The sequence below is a fragment of the Theropithecus gelada genome, chromosome 2 (assembly GCF_003255815.1).
Source record: "Theropithecus gelada isolate Dixy chromosome 2, Tgel_1.0, whole genome shotgun sequence".
In the NCBI taxonomy this organism is placed as follows: domain Eukaryota; kingdom Metazoa; phylum Chordata; class Mammalia; order Primates; family Cercopithecidae; genus Theropithecus; species Theropithecus gelada.
Genome location: NC_037669.1, coordinates 46,162,499 through 46,187,072, shown reverse-complemented (window position 1 = coordinate 46,187,072; position 24,574 = coordinate 46,162,499). Strand labels below are relative to the sequence as shown.

Below are 24,574 nucleotides of genomic sequence, written 5' to 3'. Positions count from 1 at the left end.
GGGGGAGGGGGGGGGGGGGGGGAGGGTAGGTGGTGGTTGCTGGGGGTAGGTGGTGGGTAGGTGGTGGGTGGTGGCTAGGTGGTGGGTGGTGGGGGTGGGAGGAGGGTAGGTGGTGGTTGCTGGGGCTGGGAGGAGGGTAGGTGGTGGGTGGTGGGATGGGGGGAGGGTAGGTGGTGGGTGGTGGGGGTTGGGGGAGGGTAGGTGGTGGGTGCTGGGGAGTGGGGGGAGGGTAGGTGGTGGGTGCTGGGGAGTGGGGGGAGGGTAGGCGGTGGGTGTTGGGGAGTGGGGGAGGGTAGGTGGTGGGTGGTGGGTGCTGGGGAGTGGTGGGAGGGTAGGTGGTGGGGGCTGGCGTGGGAGGAGGGTAGGTGGTGGGTGATGGGATTGGGGAGGGTAGGTGGTGGGCACTGGGGGTCAGGGGACGGTAGGTGGTGGGTGCTGGGGTGATGGGGGGGTGGGTCGGTGGTAGGCGCTGGGGGACAGGAGGAGGGTAGATGGCAGGCGCTGGGGTACAAGGGAGGGTAGGTATGAACATTGGGGGCGGAGAGGGTAGGTATCGGGTACTCGGGGGCAGGGGGAGGGTAGTTGGTGGGTGTTGGGGGTGGGAGAGGGTAGGTGGTGGGTGCTGGGAGATGGGGAGAGGGTAGGTGTTGGGCACTGGGGGCCAGGGGAGGGTAGTGTCAGATGCTGGGGAGGCGGGTAAGTGGTGGGTCCTGGAGTGGGGCAGGTAAGTGGTGGGTACTCAGGAGCAGATTGCAAGCAGGTGGTCCTGACCCTTTGCTCCCCTTGGCCCATCTCCCGGTTGTCCAGGTGTTGTTAATGTTTCTTCCCCTTGGTCACCTCCCTGCTGGGCACCAATGCCTCGACCTTCACCCTGGAGCTCGGGGAGGGCCCTGTGGCCTGCACATCCCCTGCAGCGCCCTGTAGCTGTGATCAGCTCCACATGGCTGTGATCAGCTCCCGGGGTGTCTTGTGTTGGGAGAAGGTGGCTCCAGGTGGAGGAGTGGCCACCTCGGCTTTGCTGGGTTATGTCCCTCTTTGCTTGAAGGTCAGGAAGCCCTTGGAGTAGGAGCAGGTGCAGGTCTGAGGGCTATGGGTGGCTCCCTGAGTCCTGTGGCTTGCCTTCTCTTTTTTATTTAAATGTGTTTCGTTGATCTTTAACATACGTATTTGAAGACAATTTTATGAGATAAGAAGTCGAATGTATAAAAGTGTAAATTCCCCAGTTCACCTTCTGAAGTCACTATAGCCTTTTATTTATTTATTTATTTATTTATTTATTTATTTATTTATTGGCATTTGTAAGCTGAAGATAAAAACAATGACACCAGGGGATTGTGGAGGAGACCAAATGAAATAAAGTAGGTGACACGGTTATATAGACTTTCCTCCTACCCTTTCTTTACTGAAAGCTACTCAAGAATTTCAGAAACACATTCTATGCATCTATGCAGTGCAGAAGACATCTGTGAACCCTCTTAAAAATACAAGCAGAAGCGTCTATACACATTAGGTCTTTTTCAGGTTGTTCTTTCTTGGTGCATTTAGAGGGTCCCGTCTTTGAATGGCTGCGTAGTGTTTCATGCTTTGGATGAACTAACGCGTGCGTCATTCTTTGCTCATCTTTAACGGAGCTCTACGACTGGAGCAGGGCCTTCCTTTGCCAAGTTAATCAGGACACTTTCAGCATGCGCCTGACACAGCTCTTACCATGCACAGGGAAACTTCAGTCACACAACTGAAGCAGTTCCCATGTTAGAAATGTCCTCAGTACCTCCCGCCATGTGCAGTTTGTGCTGGTGACCTTCCCCCCAAATCCACCCCACCCACAGCGCCTGTGCCGGGCATCCAATAGCAGATCTGAAGATGGCCGGCATCTGTGTCCCCATCACTACCCATGTACTCCCCTCCTGAACTTCTTGAGGGCAGAACTCCACCGGGTTCATTTCCAGGTCTCCAGTGACAGCAGCAGATGTTTGCTGAATGAATGAGAGTTGCACTCGGAGCCCTAACAAACATCCCATCAGATTTCAACTGGCAGGAGGAACTTGAGAGGACTCCTTGGAAGAGGTGGCTATGGCAGCTTGGGCAAGGTTCTTAGCCTGGGAAGGAAGAAAGGCCATTTGGAGACAAGGGGAGGCGGTGTGCACAAATGTGGAGACGGAGCTATCTGAGGTGTGTCAGAGTGAAGGAGGTTCTTTGCAGGCCGGGGCTTGGTGTTGAGCTTGGAGAGCCAGACCCAGCCGGCTGATGGAGGACTGTAAATTCCAGGAACAGCATGGCCTTATCAAATGGGTAATAGGGAGCCCATGAAGGTTTCTGAAAAGGGGCATACCTGCTGCTTAACTATGCCCCCCACAGAGTATAAAGGCTTCTATGGAGGTCCCAGAGGAGTGGGGAGGGCAGAGGCCCAGCTGGAAGAAAAAACGGGCAGCATGGTGGCCCACGAGTGTGGGAGATGACGGTTTTGACAACCAGGCACTCACACACACTTCGGTGTGCCAGGGGCTGTTCTAAGTACCTCAATTCATTGAGTCTCCAAGGCAGTCCTCTGAGGGGGATACTGTTATTATGCCCACTTTACAGATGGGGAAAGAGCAGTCAGAGATTGGCAGTGGGTATGTGCCATGTGGTAGGCCTGTGCCACAGCAGCCTTGCAGAGCCACTGCAGCCCATGCAACCCAGAGTGCTGTCTGCACCCAGGAAGTCTGGCTGCAGCTCCTGGCTCTCAACGCAGCCTCGGTGTAGAGCTGGTGGGGACCCTGATGAAGCCTGCGCTAGGGGGGTGCAGGAACAGGAGTGACTCAGATGAAGCCAAGCCATTTGGATAGTGGCCATGATTTCTGGCAGAAATAGTGACAGTCAGAAACTTTCATGTGGGTGAGGTTTAAAAGTGAGCTACTGCCCCACAAGCTGACTGCCAGGTTAGAATGAAAGTAAGTCCTAGGCTGAAGGACACACACACATCCTGCTCTGTGAGCTGAGCAACGTTGCAGGCTGGCATCCTTTCATTTCGGTGCTCAGCCACCATGCAGGACAAGCGCGTGCCTGGCACAGGTGCCCTGATGCCCGAGGCAGGGTTCTGTTACTGCCTGTATTAGCTTCCCACGTCTGCTGTAATAAATCGCCACAAGTGTAGTGGCTTAAAACAACACGTATTTATTCTCCTACAGTTCCAGAGGTCCGGTCACGTGACCTGTGTGAGCCCTCATGGTCTTGTTTGAATGCTGAGTGCTGCCTCCTGTCTGAGGCATGGAGGATTACATCCAGGCCAGTGAGAGTGAGCCTTTCTTCCCCACTGAAAAGAATATTTATTGCATGCCTATTAGGTAACTCTAGATACAGGGGATGAAGTATTCAGCAAAAAATAGAAGACAACTTTCATGAACTAAATAAAAACATGAAATTGCAGATTAAAAGGCAGTTTATCCTGGAAAGAAAAAAAAACCTTGATATAGAATAATCAACACAAAGACATATCTAGGCCAAATTACTGAATTTCAGCAATAAAGAAAAATTCAATGGTTAGCAAATGGAAATTTTATACAAGGGGAAAATATGGCAGACAGAGCTTTGGGCTGTATTTCGGATTTGGAAAAAGGGCACAAGTTTGTGCTTCATTTCAGAACAGATTGAGCTTCTTACACATTTCACCTTTAAGAATGGCCAAGTCATTTCCATCAACTGACACGATTTTAAATTCACAAATTTTCACAGAACCTTTGTTGTACTTTTTGAGCTATGTAATTACCTGAACAATGTTTCTAATGCATTTGACGCAACTGATTATGAAAGAGGTCCTCCTTGTCTAGCATATGAGTAAAATGTCTCGGCAAGCCCCAGGGCTGAGGCTGGCACTGCCTTTAGAATGGCGAGGACAGTGGTCTCAGGTTGCAGCTACCGCCTACCAGCAGGCTGCGAAATCAGTTGAGGAAGTGCAGCAGTACTGATTTGAAAGTGAAATGAAAGGAGCTAGAAGAGGATGGATGTATTAGAACCCATGTGGGAAGGCTGAGTCTTGTTCTTGTTTCATGGAGTATAGGTGTATGTATCTGGGTAGCCATAGGAATTGCTTCCTGTGGCTCACAATCAAAAGAGTTCATGTGTGTGTGTAAATATATGTTGCTTTTGACAGCTTTTTCTTGTATGTGCTTGCACTTACACAGGGTACTTAAGGCTATGTGGGGTGTACTCTCCCCGCTGGAGCCTCTGCATCCTACACCATAGCCACAAGCCTCGGGCAGGCCCCTCTCTGGTCCCTGCCTGGGGGTAAGCAGCGCCATTCCCAGAACAGGAGTGGTTCACCATAAGCAAGAAGAGAGAGGGATCAGTCTGCCTTCATGAAAGGGGCAGGAGGGGGCAATCAGGGAAGGCTTTCTGCGGAAGGTGACACTGTAGATGGGCCCGGGGTGAGAACAGACGGTCTCTGGGTGGGCAACAGGCTTCTAAGTGCAGCAAAGGCAAATCCATTTGGGAGGAGGATGGCCCATCACCAGGCCTCAGAACACTGGGCCTGGACCCCCCAGCCCCCACTGCCTCTCTGCTCTCCTACCCCAGCTGGCGCTGAGGAACGCCCTGCGCTACTTCCCCGCGGATGTCCAGGAGCTGCTGGCCCCAGAGTTTGCCCAGGAGCTGCAACTGTACGGGCACATCTACATGTACCGGTTTTGCCCCAACATTGAAATGAGGTCAGCCTTGTGGGCGCAGCTTCAGAGGGACCCAGAGGGGCAGGCAGCTCCCACAAGGGACTGTGCTGGGGGCCAGGAACAACGGGAGAGTGGGCAGTGAGGGGAAACCCAGTCTGTCCAGACTAGGAGGCAGGGGAGAGAAGATTCGGTGTTGTCATCTCAGAAGCTGGAGCCCAGTGCTGGCTGCAGCCCCTGAGCCTGCCAGAAGATGGGGGCAGCTTCTCAGGACTCTCAGGCCCGGCCCATCTGTCCTGAGCAGCCAGTCCTGTGCAATTCTGGAGCCAAATTGTACACAAAACCTCTTTTAAAAACCATGGCTTTTTGTTCTGCCAGAGGGCAGGGAGAGCTTTGGGGAGCTCTGGCAGTGACTTCAAATACCTCACGATCTCGATGAGGGTCTCAAACCGCAGTGTGCACAGCACCCCTGGAGGCCTTGTGGGAACACGGGCTGCCAGGCCTTACCCCAACTTCAGACCCAGCAGTTCTGGGGTGGGGCTTGGGTGTGCATATCTGCAGTTATTGTTCTTGGAGGTGCCAGCGGCCCAGGCTTGCCTTGAGTCATCCCAGGGTTGTTCCCTTTAAAGTAGGAGCCACGTTCCTCACTCCAGCCAGTACCTCCGGGCCTGGCACCTGCTGGAGAATTGGTGCCCAAAAGTGTTTGTTGAATTAATGAAAGAACAAATGAATAAACTCTGCTTACCCAGAGGGAGAGGCTTCTGGAGAGCAGTCATCAGTTCTGCTTTGCCAGCAGCTGTCTCCCAGGTGGAGTGTGCCAAGTAGGGAGGGAGAGCAGGGTGGGTTGGGGCCTGAATGCCACCTCCCTCAGCCCTAGTGGCTCTGGAGCCCCACTGTATGTTCCTAGCTGGTTCTGCAGGCCCCGGGTCCGGCTAGCCTTGCCTGAGCAGCCAGGGGCTGGGCGGGGCCGAGCTAGATGCTGTGCTTTGGCGGGAAGGGCAGACTGGCGGTTGGGCTTTCCCTTGCAGGGCCTACCCGGTTGAGCAGTACCCCTGCCAGACGAAAGCGGCCGCCGCCATCATGCATATGATCATGAACAACCTGGATCCCGCCGTGGCCCAGGTAATAGCCAGGGAAACCAAGGCCCAGCACTGTCCAGCAGAAACAGAACGCGAGACACACACATCATGCTTTCAAGCTCTTAATTTTGAGATAATTATAGATTCACAGGAAGTTGCAAAGCTAGTAAGAGAGGTCCCTGGCCCTTCCCTCGGCCTCCCCCAGTGGTTGCATCCGTGGCTGTAGTACAGCCTCAAAACCAGGACGTCACTGTGGCTGCAGTGGACACATGTCCAATTTTAAATGTTCTAGCAGCCATATGAAAAAGTAAAAATAAACAAATTTACACTATATTTTATTCATCCTGATATATCAAAAATATTATTTTTTTACTTTTCACTTTTTTTTTTTTTTTTTTTTTTGAGAGAGACAGGGTCTCACTCTGTGGCCCAGGCTGGAGTATAGTGGCTTGATCTTGGCTCACTGCAGCCTTAACCTCCGGGGCTCAAGCGTTCCTCCCACCTCAGCCTCCCGGGTAGCTGGGACTACAGGCACCCGCCACCACCCCCAGCTCCGGAATATTATTATTTTAATATGTAATCTATATAAACATTATTAATGAGATATTTTACATTGTTTTTCATCCTGAGACTTTGAAATCAGGGTGTATCTATGCAAGGAGCAGAGTGAAAAGCCATGCATGGCTGGTGGCCACCATATTGGGTAGCATGGATCTGGCCCCTTACGCCTGTCTTGGGCACCCTGAGCCAGTCTGCAGAGCAGCTGCCCACATTTGAGAATGGAATGTCTCTGGGGTGTGTCTCTGCATTCCTTGGGGGAGATATGTTGCCAGAATGTGACCACTTCGCCTAGTAGGTGGGAACGCCTTAAACCCTGGCCCTGGCCCCAGGCCCTGGTCACAGACCAACCCTGCCTTTGACCCCAGGCTGAGTTCCCACTGTGACCCCAGACCCAGATCCGCCCCTAACCCCAAGCTGAGCCCTTGCTCCAGTCGCAGCCGGGGCCGGTGTTCTTGCAGATGTGTCCGTCTCTGGGCCTCACCCTTCTGGCTTCTCTCCTTGCCCCATTGGGCCCCCAGGGGATGGGGACCCTTTCTCTCCTTGTCTGCGACTCCATAGGCCCTTCCCAGGCCCTCATCTCAGATGACCCTGTGTCTTCCTCAGTTTCCCCAGGAGCTGGTGACCTATGGAGGAAATGGGCAGGTGTTCAGCAACTGGGCTCAGGTACTGCGCACCGTGTGACCTCGCCCCCACCCCGGCCTTTCCCCGAGTCTGGTCCTCTGGCCTAGGAGCTTACAAACCCATGGCTCAGGATGCAGGCCTCTGCCTCCCTGGTGCCTGAGGCTCCAGCACTGTAGACTGTGTGGGGAAATTTCAGGTTATAGGAATGGGCGAGGTGGTGTTGAGGGAGGCACCAGGGCCACTGGAGTGCAATGGAGACCTGGGGGCCTGCAGGAGCTGTCTGGGCGTGGACGGTGGTGTGAGGCTGGGCATGGGGTGCTGCTTCTGCTGACAGAATCCCCACGCTCTGCTCCTCCCCCAGTTCTGGCTGACCATGTTCTACTTGTCGAAGATGACAGAGGAGCAGACTTTGGTCATGTACAGCGGGCACCCGCTCGGCCTCTTCCCCAGCAGCCGCAGCGCCCCCCGGCTCGTCATCACCAATGGGATGGTGGGTCCTCAGCAGCAGGCACAGCACCTGCCCAGGGCTCCAAAGAGAGGGTGCTGATGCCAGAAAGAAAGCCCAGTGCCCCAACGCTGTGCGTCACCCCCGGGCTCTGTGCTCGCCCTCCAAGACCTCAGCCCCTCTGTCTGCCCCCATCCTCTTCTCCAGGTCATTCCCAACTACTCCTCCCGGCTGGAGTATGAGAAGCTCTTTGCCTTGGGGGTTACAATGTAAGTCGCTATTTCAGTCTATTTACAGTGTTTCCCTGTTAGCCATGGGTCATTATAAAGCAAAATGGTGATATTAAATACAAGTTTGGAAAGACATAGTCACAGAACTGTAGCCTAATTGATTTTATTTTTATATATTCCCTAGTAGTTTTATGTATATGCTTACAAATCTTATATTCTTGAATGCAAGAGACCCTACAATTTTAGATCCTGCCTTTTCCCACATTTTATTATGAACAATTTCAAACATACAGAAAATTGACCGAATTTACAGTGAATACCACCGAATTTTTGTGATGAATGTGCTACTTACCGTACTCACTTTATCATGTGGCTGTCTATCTGTCCCTCTGCCTATCCATTCATTCGACTTGTTTTTTGGGGGTTTTTTGTGTGTGTTGTGCATCTCAAAGTCAATTGTAAATATTACTGACTGGAAGTCAATATTTGTTTACAGTTATTTTTTCTTTGGAGATGAAACTTGCATGTAATGAGATGCCCACATCTTATATGCACCACATTTCGGGTTCTGACAAAGTGTGCATCTGTGCAACCAAAACCATTAGGCACAGAATGCTGCCAGTGCCCCAGAGAAGTCTCTCACGCCCCCTCTCAGGGAATGAAAGCTTTTCATTTGTTACAGAGGTAAGGCAAACGATTTCTTTTTCTTTCCTTTTTTTTCTTTTTCCTTTTTTTTTTTTTTTTTTTGAGACGGAGTTTCGCTCTTATTGCCCAGGCTGGAGTGCAGTGGTGCGATCTCGGCTCACTGCAACCTCTGCCTCCTAGGTTCAAGTGATTCTCCTGGCTCAGCCTCCCAAGTAGCTGGGATTACAGGCATGTGCCACCACACCCAGCTACTTTCTTCTATTTTCAGTAGAGATGGGGTTTCACCATGTTGGCCAGGCTGATCTCGAACTGCTGACCTCAGGTGATCCGCCCACCTCAGCTTCCCAAATTGCTGGAATCACAGGCATGAGCCACAGCAGCTGTCAATGCAAAGTATTTCATCAAGCATTATAAATGGAGCTACAATGAAAAGGAGATCCTTCTACATCCTAGATTCTCCAGTTGACAGTGTCTCCTGTGTTCTTCCAAACACTTTCTATGCAAGTGTACTTGGCAATTTAGGTGGTTAGACCATTGGTGCCGGCCTCTGTGCCTTGCCTTTCCCACCTTTACAAGAAAGCTAGGAGATTGCTGTATTTCAGGAAGCAGATCTCATGTATTCTTCCTTTACCTACAATGTCCAATTGCACTAATTTATTTAACCCTCTTGCCTCCCAAACTGGCTTGCTTCCATGGCACAGTGCAGGGCCCTGACCCTCTCTGCCATGTGGTGTTTTATGGGTCACATAGGCTGCCGCTCACTTCTCTCGTCTTCAGTGGAGGGGCATCTCAGCAGCTTCAGGTCTTGGCCCCTGCATGTAAAGTTGCAGTGAACATCCTGTGTGTGTCTCTGCCTGGCATAAGCATGTAGTGTGGGCATACTGTGCACGTCCAGCTGGAGTCCATACGGCCAAATAGTCCCCAAAGCAATTCTTCACCAATTACACTACAGTTCTTAACAGAACAAAATCTGCTTGTAAAACATCTGGGAGGCAAGAGGGGACAAGGGTGTCCATAGCCTTCTTGTGTTGTCTGTGCTCTCTCTATATATTTTATGTAAAGGAGAATATATTAATGCCTCTTGGGTAAATACTAATTTTCAGCCTCCTAAAGGGAGTGACTGGGAGGACCTGGGCCTGGCACTGGCTGAGCCCTGGGCCTGGCTTCTCTCCCTGTGGTCAGGTACGGCCAGATGACAGCAGGTAGCTACTGCTACATCGGTCCCCAGGGAATCGTCCACGGCACTGTGGTGAGAGATGGGGCCATGCCTGGCTGTGGGCGTCCCAGCATGGGGGGTGGAGGGGGTGGGCTGCAAGTGGGCAGTGATCCCCTACCTTTTCTCCCTGCAGCTCACTGTGTTGAATGCTGCGCGAAGGTACCTGGGCATCGAGGACTTGGCTGGGAAGGTCTTTGTCACCTCTGGGCTCGGTGGAATGAGTGGGGCTCAGGCCAAGGCTGCGGTCATCGTGGGGTGCATTGGTGTGATAGCAGAGGTGAGCTGGGGGGCTCCTAGCCTTCGCTCCTGCCTGCCTCCCTTCCTCCCTCCCTCCCTCCTTCCTCCAGGATCGCTTACACTACAGACCCCCTCTTCTCATCCTCCCTTGCCCAGCCCACCCTTGCCTCCTCTGCAAAGCCCCACTGGACCTCACTGGGTGGGTTCCCATGGCGACGTAAGCTTCCTGCCTTCAAAGTGCCCATCACCCTGCATGGGTAATGCCTGTCGGCTGCCCTCCCACAAAACTCTGACCATCTATTTATGGGTGTAGCTTTCCTGTATCCCACCGCATCCCTGGAATACAGATGGGAGGGAATGAATGTCTGTGAATAAATGAACTCATAGACTCCCCACCTTGAACAGGTGGGGAGGCAGACAGGTCACCCTCCATAGAGGTGAGTACAGGCAGCTTTCCCTCAGTGGCCCCCATCTTAGTTATTTGAGTTTCTATAAAGGAACACCTGAGGCTAATTTATAAAGAAACGAGGTTTGTTTGACTCAGTTCTGCAGGCTGTACAGGAAGCATGGTGCCCACATCTGCTTCTGTTGAGGTCTTCGAAAGCTTCCACTCATGGTGGAAGGTGAAGGGAGTCTGGTGGGTCACACAGCAAGAGAGGGAGAGCAGGGAGAGGAGAGGGAGGTGCTGGACCTTTTAAACAACCAGCTCTTGTAGGAACAAACAGAGCAAGAACTCAGTCATTACTGCAAGGACTGCACCAAGCCATTCATGAGGAAGCTGCCCCATGACCCAAACACCCCCCACCAGGCCCCACCTCCAACACCAGAGATCAAATTTTAACATGAGGTTTGGGGGACAAATATATCCCAACTATAGCAGGCTCTCATCTTTCTTTGGTGGGTGCCAAAGAGAGGAAGGGAAGTAGGAAGTGGAGGAGGCAAGAAGCCTTGAGGCAAGGCTTGGCGATAGGTGCCAGTGGAATTTGCACTCAGTTGATGCCAAACCTACATCATACATACCTGTGCTTGTTAGGAGTGCACTGAGCTGCAGGTAACAGGAAACCTACCTACAGCGGCTTGTATAAATAGGGTTTTATTTTTCTCATGTAACCAACAGTGTTGGCATTGGTTTGGCAGCTCAGTGATGCTAATATCTCTAGATTTCCTTGGGATTCCCTTGTAGAAACAATTGCTGCCCCCACCCCAGCCATCCTATCCATGTTCAAGACAGGAAGAGGTGAGAAGGGAAGTGGCTGCTACAACTCTATTTTATCAGGAAAGTCATGTCTCCAAACCCCTTCTTTTATCTCATTGGTTAGTCTTAGATGAAATCGATGTTCTTATCTGCAAGGGAGGATGGAGATAGTGGACAGGTCCTTGTGATTAGCTTGGACGTAGATTATCTCCTGGGGCTGAACTGTGTCACCCTGAACCCCTACCTGGGTTCTGCTGATAAGGGAGGTGGGAGAAGGAATAAATAGAGGGAGGGCAGCTTGTGGTGTCTTCCCTGAAACTGTGTTAGAGAAAAGCAAGGGACCTACGGGAGATGTTGCCTTCCTAGTTGAGGATGATACACTTAGGGAAGATTTGTAACTGGGTGTCCCCATGTCTCATGGCCCCAGGTGGATAAAGCAGCCCTTGAGAAACGCCACAAGCAGGGTTGGCTGATGGAAGTGACTGACAGCTTGGACCGCTGCATCCAGAGGCTCAGGTACAGTTCCAAGCTTAACTCCAGACACCTGACACCTGACACATGGCAGCAGGAGACCACAAGAGGACCCCCAGGGGGCAGCCTGGTAGGGCCTGCTTAATGCCCGACAGCTGGCCACATGTGGGCACCACACATACATGCACATGTACATATACATGCACACATGTGCGCACATGCACACAAGGGCTGACCCGCGGGTGGTGATAGGGCAGAAGCCTCTGGAAGGGCCTCCAACATTCCGTCATTGCTGGCATGGAGGCAGCCACTGGGCTGCGGGCTTGGTGCTCAGACACTTGGCTCTGACGGGCTTTGGGCAGACTTCTTGGGGCTCCCATGCTCCGCCCTGGTTCTGCGAAGCACGTGTCATCTTTTCCCTGCTGTATGGGCTCGCAGAACCGGCCTGGCCCGTGATAGGGGCTGCCCTGTGCTGTTGCAGTGGCGAGCCTGCGAGGCGTGCACTCCCTCCCTGTGCTCCAGGGCAGAGCTTCGTCCGTGGTGCTGAGGGGTGGTCAGTGGGTTTCTCTGCCTCACCCCCAGGCAAAGTCTTCAGAAGTATTTCAGTGGGACAGTGGGAAGACTGCCCTGGGGGCTCCTGCTTGGATGCCACTTTTGAAGCATCCTCTCAATTAATTTACTGTGCAGAGCAGAGTCCTGTTACAGGAAGACACATTGGTGCACTGGTTGCCGACCTGGCTTCGAGTAGAATCTCCACAGGGGCTTAAAAGCTGTTTCTGGTGAAAATGTAAACAAAATTTGAGAAATGATGCAGTGAGCTATTTTGACCTAGATCATCCTAAAATACCAATCCAACCACATTGCACCCTCTTTAGAACTCTCAGATAATTTTTCGTCAATGATAGAAGAAATTCTACACTCCAGGTGTGCTGTGAGGAGCTTCCCCGACCTAACTCCCATCCCTATTCAGGCTGTTTAGCATCCTGACTGTGTGCATGTACACACACACACACATAAACACACACACAAAACACATGCACATACATGTAGCCACACAGACACACATACATACATAAAGACACATAAACACACATACACACATACACAGAGAACATAGCACACACATGCACACATGGTTGCACACACAAACACACAACACATGCATGCAGATAAATACACAGACACATAACACAATAACACACAAGACACACATAAACATACACACACAGATGCACACATAAACATAGACATACAACACATGCATGCACACACAGGCACACACAGAGTGCACACATGCACACACATAAACGCACACATACACACACATAAACACAGACGCAGGCATACACACATGCACACACAAACACAAACAAGTATAAACACATAACACCTACACAAACATACAGACACAACACACACATGGATACACACAAACATGCATAAACACATAATACATACGCACACACATGCACATACAACACACAATGCACATACATATAAATAAACACACACATAACACACATACACACACAACACACACATGTAAACACATACAAACATGCATGTAACAAACACAGAAACATATACACATAACAACACACATGCACACATGTATAAACGTGTGCAGAAACACAGCACATATAACACAAACACATAAACATACAGGTGCACACAAACACACACACATAAACACACAGACACATGCACACACCATAAACACACACAGACACACAAAAACACGTACATGCCCACAACGTATATTCTCACACACATGCATACACATATGCATATACACGCATATATACATATATATGTACACATGCATGCACATCCACACATGAACACACACACATATACATACATCAAAATCAGTTTAAGGAACTGCTTCAAGCAACCTGCCTGCCACACTTCTGCAGCCCCTGGGCTGGGGAAGACCCATGGGAATGGAGTGAGCTCCTGAGCTCCCAGGAGCTCACAGTTCCCACAGGGTCCTTCAACTGGGATTGCAACAAGCCCCAGGTTGGGCGGGCCTCCCTGCTGCCCTGGGATTGTGTGTCCTTTCCTACCTTGTCGACCTTGCACCCCTGGGGGAGGGGAGGTGCCCGGCTCCCTCGGGCTTCTCCAGGCCACTCCCGGTGAGCGTTCAATCTGCTCTCTCATGGGGGCCATACCACCTTCCCTGCATATTGCTGCTTTTTGACACTTCTACTACCTGCAAGTCCTGTTCAAATCTTCTGTTGCCCAAAATATGCTTTGATTTTTCTTGTCCTATTTTTCCGAATAATTTTGGGAATCATCTTTAGTGAATCCTGCGACTCTGGGGCCACCTTGATGGGTTCTGTAACGATCCCTGTGGAGGTCCCACATCGATAACCTGAATTCCATGGATCGCCAAGGCAGTTTTGCCGCTGCCATGTGGGTTTTCTGATCTGGTCTGGGTTTTCCCTTTATAGTTTTGTGTCCTGAACAAAAGTCGGGGTCCTGCAGGCATGCTTCATGGCCCAGCCCCCTGGTCCCCACGCTTGCACATGATACCTCTTGTGGCCTCCTGGGTCTGCCCCTGTGTGCAGCTGGGGTGTAGGTGTGTCCGGGGCACCTATGCATAGGTGCAGGGGGCACCTGTTCTGCTCTTGTGTCCTTCCAGGGAAGCAAGGAAAAGAAAGGAGGTGCTCAGCCTTGGTTACCATGGCAACGTGGTGGCGCTTTGGTGAGTGGGGGTTGGGAGTTGATAGCCAGCTTGAGAACCCAGATGGGCCCCCCTGAGCAAAGACCCCAATGCTGACCAGGAGCTGCTGGGACACAAAGCTTCGAGCCTCAGTTCAGTGCCACCCTTGTTGGCCCACACCCTTACCCAAGCTTGGGGCAGCCGTCCCTGCTCTGCCCACAGCTTTCCCGTAGGTTCTCTTTCCAGGGGAAAGCAGGGTCTGGCTCAGACTGTGCCTGCTGGATTTGTGAGTGGGAAAATGTGCTACGGTCCCCGCCCGGCTGGCCCCAGACTCTGGGCCCAGGCTGTGTGTGGCTTGCACTGACCACCCCATGGCTTCCCCAGGGAGCGCCTGGTCCATGAATTGGACACGACGGGGGAGTGCTTGGTGGACCTGGGGTCAGATCAGACATCCTGCCACAACCCGTTCAATGGCGGCTACTACCCCGTGCAGCTCAGCTTCACGGAGGCCCAGAGCCTCATGGCCTCCAACCCTGCTGTGTTCAAGGACCTGGTCCAGGAAAGGTGCTACTCGGGATTGGGGGTGGCAGAAGCATTTGACCTGGGCAGACCACCTTGTCCTGCTCTGGCCACCACCTGGTTCTCCAGCAACCAGCTGTGTGGCCTTGGCAAGGCATTAACCTCGCTGAGCCTCTGCCTCCACTCATCAGATGGAGTCATGACACACTTACCTCTCAGCAGCGCAGAGGGACAAGCTAGAGTGACATTTGTCGAATGCCCAGTGTTGTCCCGGCATGGCCCGAGTAGATGCTGGGGTGTGAGACCTTTCTGGGGCATCTGTTTTTCACCAGGGCCTGATGGGGTTGGGGACCAGGAAATGCTTGTTTAGGGAGCTGCCAGCTGGGCCTTGAAGGGTGCAGAGGTTCCAAACAGATGACAGGGGCAGGGGCATTCCCGGTGGGTGGGGCCAACCCGAGGAGCAGGGGCAGTCCAGGCAGTAGGGCTGGAAGTTGGCGGGCAGCATGGCGGGCGGTGCTGTGTGTGCCATGTGGGGGCGGCCCCAGGGCCTCGCAGTGGTGGTGCTGACCCATGGCTTGTTGCAGCCTGAGGAGGCAAGTCTCAGCCATCAACAGGTTGGCCAAGGAGAAGTTCTTCTTCTGGGACTATGGCAACGCCTTCCTCTTGGAGGCCCAGAGAGCAGGTAGGAGGGAGGAGGAGGGAGGGGCCACAGCCTCTTGGGCCCTGGGCCCAGCCTCTTGGGCCAGTGCCTCTGGCTCCCACCTCACTCGGAGGCTCAGCCATGGGTGGCCCAGCTAATCCCCACCGAGGCTTCGCTGTGCCTCTGCCAGGCCTTCTGGATGCTGGCCCTGCCAGGTGGCTCAGCCTCTCTGGGCCTCAGTTTCTCCACGAGCTTTAGGAACATAAAGTCCCATAAGGAGAGCAGGTACAAGACTCAGGCGCAAGCTCCAGTCCCAGAACTGCAGCTTTCCTTTACCGTGATGGAAACTTCCTTCCGTAAAATGGGCAATTCTTTCACGGGGCATGAGGTTGAAAAGCCACAGTGTCCACAGTGGGAAGTCCCCCAACCCTGTCCACCTCCCTGCAGGTGGCAGGTTGTGGCACTCTGGAGGCTGAGGCGGCATCCATGGCAAGCACATGCATCCTGCGCTCGGCCACATAGATGGCGGCATGCCGGCCACGGCTGCCCCTGCTTTTCTCTTCTTTCACTTGAAAAAGACCTCGCGGGTCCTTCCCCAGCCTCCCACTGGGCCCTGTGTTTAAGTTGCCATCTAGGGTGGCCGTGGGTGTCCTGCCTTGGGCGGTGACTGTCCAGGCTCTGCCCACAGGAGCGGATGTGGAGAAGAAAGGTGCTGGCAGGACAGAGTTCCGCTACCCTTCCTACGTGCAGCACATCATGGGGTGAGTGATGGGCAGCTGCCACATCTAGTGTGCTCAGTGCTGCCCCTGCCCCCTTCAGGGTCTGGGTCCTGAGTATTTAGGTTGGAGAAGCCTCAGCCTCTGACTGCCCCTGAGGTCATGTGCTGAGACCTCCACACCGCCCCAAAGTGGCCAGGCTCCGTTCGTGGGTTTTCCACCACAGACAGGCAGGTGAGGAGGAAATCCAGACGAGATACACCTCCTGCAGGGCCTCAGCGAGAACACGGGGCTGCCAGCCCTAGAGGCCGAGGCCACTTCCTGGCAAACACCTGCCCCTGAATGGTGCGTCTTCACAGGCCGTCATGGGTGTGTCTTCACAGGCCTTTGTGGGCAGCTGATGGCTGGATCATGAAGCCCAGCACCTGCTGTGGCCCTGGGGGTCGTGGGCCTCTCTGGCCATGGGGGGCAGGTCTGGGGAGGGCCAGCAGCCCAGGACAAGCAGGGCATGAGGGCAGGAGCCAGAGAGGAGCCTGGGCGAGGCTGAGAAACCTGGGCTTTCTGCTGTGGGCGGGAGGGGCCACATGACTTTTGGAAGATGTGCCAGTCCTCAGTGGGTGCCACGTGGGACCAGAGAGAGATGGAGGTGTGAAAGGCAAATGCCACTCACCGTCAGGCTCACTGTGGGGTGCAGAGGCGGGAGGGGCTGAGCACTGGCAGCCGGCACTCTCCGGAGAGGGAGGGCTGCCCAGGAGGAGGCGCCCCCTGGCCCAGCAAGTGCAGAAGCCCAGGGAGGGCCCAGGCCGCAGCATCCTCCCCCCAGGACAGCCCTGCCCTGAAGCCTGACTCCTGGGAAGATAAGCTCACCTAGGCCGAATTCCCCAAGACCACCGCCGCAGGGTGACTCTCCTCTCAATGTGACTGTCACTTTTAGGTGACAGATTTTCTTGTCATCTGTAACAGCAATTGGGGACATTTCTGTTTGCCCAGGTCCCGGCTCCCTGTTCCTGTGGCTAGAGATGGTACAACCAGGAGGCAGGGATGGAGGGCTGGGGGCACCGGGACACAGAGGGGGGACAGGGAGGCCCCTGGAACTTTCTGTCCAATGGCAGCTTAGGGGGTTCCACACCCCAGTTCTGGACGCTGAGCCCTCCTCCCTGGCGTGCTCACACCTGCACCCCTCCCCCGCCCAAGCCAGCGGGCCCAGGGTGAGGAGGCATCTGTGCTTGCAGGGACATATTCTCCCAGGGATTTGGACCTTTCCGCTGGGTCTGCACATCAGGGGACCCCCAGGACCTGGCGGTCACCGACGAACTGGCCACATCTGTGCTGGAGGAAGCCATCGCTAATGGAGGTGATGCTGTTGGTGGGGGTGCCCATGGGTGGGTGGCCCCCAAAGCTCCTGCCTCCATAGCGACAAGCTTCCATAGCAGGCCCACCTAGCTAATTCTGGGAGGGAACCTGGGTGCAGATGACTTTGTGAGTCTGGTGGGTGCTCAGGTGGCAACACAAAGGGACTCAAAGAAACTTGAGTGAGTTGCAAAGATTCTGGTCCCCAAGTGTCATTCTCAGTCATGGAGGCACAGTTCCCACCACCAAGCCTCTGCCCTCCAGAGCTGTCCTGGGCTCTGCCAGTGAGGACCTCTGACTGTGAGTGACAGAAAGCCCTTCAAAGTGGGTGAAACAGATGGTCCAGGGCTAGGGTGGCCAGGCAGCAGTGGCAGGGGCCAGGGTTGCTGGGCAGCACTCAGCACGCCACGGTCCCTCTCAGACCCAGCCTCCCCCTCCACGTGGCCAGGGCAGTGCTGACAGCAGTGCTTCTAGTTCCTTCTTGCTGCCTTTAGTGATGAAGCTGCCTCCACATGCTCCACCAGGCAGATACTCGTCAACAGCTGTGAAGTCACAGGAGTGAGGGATTTCTATTACCTTCATTTTTAGTATAATTTGGTAAAAGTGTGAACTTATTTAAAAATGTAATGATATTTGTGTTAACCACTGGCTCACACAATTTCTGGAAAATTACCAATCTGCTTTCACGAGCTGGTCAGGCAGGCTCCTGTGCCCCCTCACACACACACATCCTCCGTGAGCTTGGCCAACTAGCTCCTACATAGGCCAAGTTTATTTCCACCTCAGGGCCTTTGCGCTGGCTGTTCCCTCTGCCTGGAATGCTGTTCCCTCAGAGCTTCCTTGTCCGGTTCCTTCCCAGCCTTTAGACTCAGCTTGACGGCCACTTCCTCAGAGAGCTCTCACACCCACCACCCTGGGGGCCCCTCACCACGGTCCTGTGTTCCTCACAGCCCACAGTGGTCTTTGTTCCTGGTGCCTTGCTCAGTGCTGGTGTACAGTAGGCACTGAATAGCTATTTGTGGAGGGAGCAAGTGCATCAGGCAGTGGGCTGCACGGCTGTGCATTAATTCATGGGACCATTGGCACTGCTGGCCCCCAAGTTCAGAAAGGCAGGGGTGGGGTGGGGTGGGCTCCCTCGCCTTGTGTCCTGGCTCAGTGGTGGGCTCAGGGCAGGGTCTATGTTGAGCTGAGCAGCCTGCCTGAGGGCGGGTCTGTGCCCCTGGAGGGTCTCTGATGCCTGGTCTCCTCTCCCTTGCAGTGAAGGCGTCTGTGAAGCTGCAATACATGGACAACATCCGCTGGATCCGGGAGGCCGCCAGGCACCAGCTGGTGAGGGCCCAGGCCTGGGGGAGGCTGGGGTGGCTGTGCTGTCAGGAGACTGCCAAAGGTGAGGTGCTGCCAATGGGCGCTCAGCCTGGTCCACAGCCTCCAGCTTGCCAAGCCCTGAGAGGGTGCACACACCAGATCCCGTGTGACTGTTTGTGCCAGCCCCATGGTGGCCACACTGGGAGGGGAAGCAGCCCAAGGGGCTGCTGGAGAAAGAAGCCCAGGGCCTTTAAAGGGTGGCTTGGGAGAGGACATGGAGAATTTGGAACCCTTGTGCACTGTTGGTGAAATGGTGCAGCCACATGGAAAACAAGAGGAAGCATCTGCAAAAAAAATCAAAAATAGAATTACCCTATGACCTAGCAATTCCACTTCTGGATGTGTAGCCCAAAGAATTGGAAGGAAGGACTCAGAGAGATACTTGCACGCCCATGTTCACAGCAGCACTATTCACAATGGCTAAGCTGTGGAAACCACCCAGGTGTTCACTGATGGATGAAGGGATAAACAAAGTGTGGGTAACCATGAGATGGAATATCTCACACAGAAGGGAGTGTTGACACACGCTACAACATTGATGAACCTGGAGGACACCATGCTAAGTGAAAAACCCAGTCACAAAAGGACAAACACCGCATGGTTCCCTGTCTATGAGGTCCCTAGAGCAGTCAAATTGATAGAGACAGAAAGCAGAATGGTGGATGCCAGGGGTTGGGGGATGAGGAATGGGGAGATGGATGGGGCAATGGTTTTACATTATGAATCAACTTAATGCCACTAAACGGTGTACTTAGAAATGGTTAAGATGGTACATTTTATGTAATGTATGTTTTATAATTTAAAACCTAGAGGGGGAAGTGGCCTGGGGCTCTGGGGCAGTGACCAGAGTTGGGCAGGTCGTTCTTCATCCCGTTACTCAACAAATAGAGGCAGCCCAGCAGAGGAAGGAGTTTGGGCTCTAGAGCCAGGGTGCCTGGACCTGAGCAGCCTCCCATATCCTCAGCTGTGTAACCTGGGGTGAGTGGCTCAGCCTCTCTGAGCACCACACCCTCATCTGCAAAGTGGAGATGGCAGTGGCAGTGTTTGGAGCAGGCCCCTGTGGCCCTGCTTGTACAAGTGGTGCATTGTGGGGCTGAGTTGACAGATGTGTCTTGCCCAGTTTCTGCTGGGTGTGTGTTCGGGAAAGCACCAGCAGGGAGGAGTGGGTGGAGCTGCCTCACACAGAGTGGCCAGGGAAGGGGTCCAACATGTGCGTCCAGGTCTACATGCAGAAAGGGTGGCAACCACGTGACAATTGGGTGAGGCAGAGGGACCAGCCTGTGCACAGGCCCTACGGTGGCAGCAGGCTGGGTATACTGAGGACAAAATGGAAAAAAAATGTGGGCATTTTGTTCATACACCTTTGGCCATGGACCGTGTCTGAACTAGTGGGTCTTAGCCCAGGAGTCCCAGGGCCAGGAGGTGCCTGCCCCCGTCCTGGGCTGTCTCATCTGTGCGCAATGGTTTGCATTTGTATCCAGCCTCAGAGCCCCTATGCCAACAGCATCTCTGTGGCAGTGAGGAGTCAGAGATGCCAAGGCCAAGACTTGGAGGCTGAAGCTGCGGGGTCAATGCAGAGATGGGGTGGAGAAGAGGGGGATAGCCTGAGAGGATGCCAGCATGGCTGAGAAGGGGCCTCGGGCGGTGCCAGAGTTGAGGGTGTAAGGGGTGGAGCTGCAGCTGGAGCTGCCAGCAGGGTGCGTCTGCTTTGACTTAAAGCTCCCTAGCGATTGTGTGCCTCCTAATACTTACTGTTGTTTCTCTTCTGAACGGGGGCTGCAGAAGGTTGCCTTTAAAAATTTTTTGATTTCTTTTCTTTTAATGTACACTCTTGACAAAGTGGGCAATCCTATGTCAGTTCCTCGCCAATTTTTTTCTGGATCCAGAAAAATCTGAAAATCTCTGCAGTGCCGATTCACACGAGTAGCTTTTCCGAAAAGGATTTGAGGTGTGAGTAAAATAAGGCTGTTCTCTAGGAACCCATGAGGGAGGAAGAAGCAGCTAGACTCACTGTCCCAGCCAAAGCTGAGCTCGCAGCCAGGTGCACAGCTGCCTCTGTGGCCCGGACTTGCCGCCTTTTACCGGCTCTACCGCCTTTTAACTGGCTCCTGGTCGAGCTCACCAGCAGCTGGGGCAGACACCTGCATCTTCTTTGGAGAAACCAGGGTTTCTCAGCCTCAGCGTACTGACATTTGGGGCTGGATAAATTTTCTTCAATTATGGTAAATTATACATCAACATAAAATGTACCGTCTTAACCATCTTTGCCATTTTTGAGCATGCAGTGCAGTGGCTTCAAGCATATTCACACTGCTGTGCAGCCATCACCACCATCCATCTCAGAGCTTTTTCATCTTCCCAAACCAAAACTCTGTCCCCATTAAACGCTAACTCCCCATTCTGCTCCCACAGACCCTGGCACTCAACAACCTCATATAAGCGAGATCAGAAGTGTTTGTCCTTTTGTCCATTCATGTTATGGCATGGGTCGGAATTTCTTTCCTTTTAAAGCTGAATCACATTCCACTGTACGGACAGACCACGTTTGGTTCATCCGTGCACCGCACTGGACACCCAGGTCGCCTCCATCTCTCGACTATTGTCATGCTGCTGTGAACATGTGTGTGCACGTATCTCTTGGAGTCATTTGGGGCTTCTTCTTCATCATGGGGGCCGTTGTACAGTGTTTAGCAGCATCCGTACCCATGCCAGCAGCACCCAAAAATGTCTTCAGTCATTGCCAAATGTCATCCGGCTTGAGGACCGCAGAGCTACACAGCAACTCATTTCATGCGCTGAAGTTTTGTCTCCCGGGGACAACCACCCGTTACTGCCAGGAGAGGCAATCACTGGGTGGCTGAGCTCCTGGGTGCGGCAGACAGACAGCCAACCTGTGGACAGGTGGCTCCACCTCTCGGGGCCGTGTCCTCACCTGGAAAATGGAGCTTATGATGAGGATGACAGTATATTCCCATAAGACTCACAGCCGAGAGGCTGTGTAGCATACTGAGAGTGGAGCAGGCCAGATGCAAACTTGCCCTGGGTGGTGTTGATGTCATCACTGTGGGATGGAGCAGGAGCAGTGCTTGCAATAGGTAACCTCCCTGGAGCACAGATAGCTCAGGGGCTCCAAGGCCCCTCTGGGGATAATCTGGGATTGGGGGAAGGTGTCTGGGGGCCCAGACTGCGGTGGACATGTGGGGCTGGTGTGGCTGTCTAGTGGGCTGAATGTGGAGGCTCACCTCAGGTCACAGATTTGAGAGCTACCATGCACCTTGGGGGTCCTCTTGCACCTTGTTAGAGAGGCACTCAGGCTGCCAAGGGCCATGTCCCACGGTGGAAGTGCCACCCACGTCTCCCTGCACCATCAGGTCCTGGTATTGCTGCCTGTGTCAGCTGAGACGCCTGTCGCCCTTCCCTTCTCAGGTGGTGGGCTCCCAGGCAAGGATCCTGTACTCAGACCAGAAGGGCCGTGTGGCCATCGCTGTAGCCATTAACCAGGCCATCGCCTGCAGGAGGATCAAGGTGAGGTGTCCTGTGCTCCAGGGGAAGCATCCCTCAACCTCTTCCCACTGCCTTTCCTGCCCTGGGCCTTCTCGCCTGTGCCTCGGCTGCACCCCACAGCCTTCTGGGTGGGATGACACCCCTGTTGGGCCTCAGCAGCCCAGTGCTTAGGAGCAGTGGACCAGCCCCTCCCGGGAGCTCAGCCCTCCCACAGCTGAGGCCCAAACTTCCGCCTCTTTAGGGAGATTAGGTTTTGCTGAAGGCTTTGGTCCCTGGGACCAGCTGGGTAGAAGGGCTCTATTGGGGAGGCAAGGGTGAGGCGGCCGTGAGGGGGTGGTGGGAAGCAGGGCCTGGAGGAGCAGGAGCAGTGCTCGAAATAGGTAACCTCCCTGGAGTATAGGTGGCTCAGGGGCTCCAAGGCCCCTCTGGGGATAATCTGGGATTGGGGGAGGTATCTGGGGACCCTGCTCTGTGTGTGTCAGGCCCCATCATTGTTCCCTCTGTGTGACCTTGTGCAAGTCCGGGGCCCTCTCTGAGCCTTGGTTTCCCTCTTCTGTGAAAAGAGAATAAAAAGCGTGTGTGTGAGGACTGAGTGAGTCAGCCTCCACAAAGTAACTTTACACATCTTTATGGAACTCCCTTTTCTCAAGCAATGGCAAACTTCCCTAGCTTTTGCTCACTTTGCTCCCAATCAGCCAGGCCTGCCTCCAGGACGGAACCCTGGGCGTGTTTGCTCCGAGGGACTCTGGCTCCTCCTGCCACAGAGTTCTTGTGGGCGTCTCTCTTTTCAGAAGTGCCAGGAATGTTACTGGTCAGATGTAAGATAGACATTGGGACAGAGGTGTGAAGGCCACCCTGGCATGATTCTGGGGGTGGCACCGGCAGCAAAGGCAGCAGCCAGCCCTGTGGGGCACAGCCAAACACACCCACCCAGTGCTTCCTGGAAGCCCAGGTGTTCCCGGGGACTGGAAGTTCTAGGCGCACTGGCCCCGGGCTGCGGTCAGCTGGCTGGCAGAAACGGGTCAGTAAGCATGCGTTCATTCACCGGACAGTGCTAGGCTGAGCGCGGCTGCTGTGCAGCATGTCTTAACCCCCAGGGACATAGCAGAGAACAAGACAGACCTGTGTAGTGTGGTGAAGGGTGATTGACGCAAAGCTGAAGGTACACACTGAGACAGGGTTTCAGAGGGTGAGGAGCGGCATGCAGGATATGAACATGGCGAAGAGGGGTCGTCAGGACAGCCTCTCTGAGTTGCTGACATTGAGCTGAGACCTGAATGGCCAGAAAGTGTCAGGATATCTGGGGGAAGGTGGTTTCATTGCACAGGTGAAGACGTGGGAACAGGCCTGGCCTGTCGAAGGAGGGAAAGGTGGGCCTCTTCATTCAGGAGCACAGGGCATCCCAGGCTTTTGGCAGGATGTATCCTTTGGCACAGGGGGCCTGTGAAATTTCGGGATCCCCTGGGGAGATTGAGAAGTTCACGCCCATCAACCAGCCCTATCTGCTTTATGGGACACTTGGAAGAAGTTGCCAGGGCCTGGTGATGGGAATAGGACTACTTAGCTGGAACAGCTGGGCTGCTCCCCAGGTACACTGCGAATCAGGTACTGACCTGCCTGCTCCCTCTCCTGACTGAACGGTGCAGAGCCAGGCTGACACGCTCCCTGTGCTGAGTATCAGATGGCTCCCCCTACCCCTTCTCTTTAGCCAGGGCTCCTCCTAGTTCCTTCACTCTGTTTCTTAAATTGCCAGTTAGAACTCGTTTTCTTTTCTCTCTCTCTCTTTTTTTTTTTTTTTTTTTCGGGAGAAAGTCTCACTCCATAGCCCAGGCGGGGTCTTAACTCACTGCAACCTCCACCCCCCAAATTAAAGTGATTCTCATGCCTCAGCCCCCTGAGTAGCTGTGATTACAGGCGCACGCCACAACACCCAGCTAATTTATGCATTTTTAGTGGAGACGGGGTTTTGCCATGTTGGCCAGGCTGGTCTCGAACTCCTGACCTCAAGTGATCTCCCCGCCTTGGACTCCCAAAGTGTTAGGATTACACGAATGAGCCACCATGCCTGGCCAGGACTCCTTTTCATAGCGGGCCTGCCTGTGCACAGCATAGGGGAGCCAGCTGACCTGCCCTTAGCCACAGCCCTACCTGACCTCCAGGGCTGCACGACAACCATCTCGCCGGGGCTAAGCAGCAGCCAGCTGCCTCTCCTGGGTATCTGCGCAGCCAGAGATTCCTGGGGAACAGGGAGTGCTGCCGATGAGCGTATTAAAAAATCAAACTCAGTGTGAGTGCTTTCTCCGTGCGAAAAGTCTTTGTCCTCACAGAGACTGGTAGCACAAAAAGGCTCTTAGCAATTACCTCGTCCAGGAAACCAAGAGCTATTCCCAGAGGGAAGTGACCTGCCCAAGGTCTCTTGGTAGGTGCTGCCAAATACTCCCCCAGTGATGTCCCCCAACACCTCCAGGTCATCAG

General features: G+C 53.7%; 1 protein-coding gene across 2 annotated transcripts in view; it reads left to right on the top strand.

Annotated features, from left to right (window-relative positions):
* UROC1 (urocanate hydratase 1) overlaps positions 1-24,574 on the top strand; it is a 39,622-nt gene that overhangs the window by 6,205 nt on the left and 8,843 nt on the right. The window contains exons 2-17 of one of the 2 annotated variants that reach the window (XM_025376357.1): positions 4,555-4,685; positions 5,669-5,762; positions 6,884-6,943; positions 7,263-7,391; positions 7,554-7,615; positions 9,404-9,470; positions 9,571-9,714; positions 11,297-11,385; positions 13,328-13,475; positions 13,953-14,047; positions 14,390-14,569; positions 15,109-15,206; positions 15,853-15,925; positions 17,113-17,234; positions 18,489-18,559; positions 22,022-22,120. In XM_025376357.1, coding sequence (XP_025232142.1) covers positions 4,555-4,685; positions 5,669-5,762; positions 6,884-6,943; positions 7,263-7,391; positions 7,554-7,615; positions 9,404-9,470; positions 9,571-9,714; positions 11,297-11,385; positions 13,328-13,475; positions 13,953-14,047; positions 14,390-14,569; positions 15,109-15,206; positions 15,853-15,925; positions 17,113-17,234; positions 18,489-18,559; positions 22,022-22,120 — 1,662 coding nt within the window. The remainder of the gene's footprint in view (positions 1-4,554; positions 4,686-5,668; positions 5,763-6,883; positions 6,944-7,262; positions 7,392-7,553; positions 7,616-9,403; positions 9,471-9,570; positions 9,715-11,296; positions 11,386-13,327; positions 13,476-13,952; positions 14,048-14,389; positions 14,570-15,108; positions 15,207-15,852; positions 15,926-17,112; positions 17,235-18,488; positions 18,560-22,021; positions 22,121-24,574) is intronic. The other variant, XM_025376358.1, reaches the window with a different exon arrangement.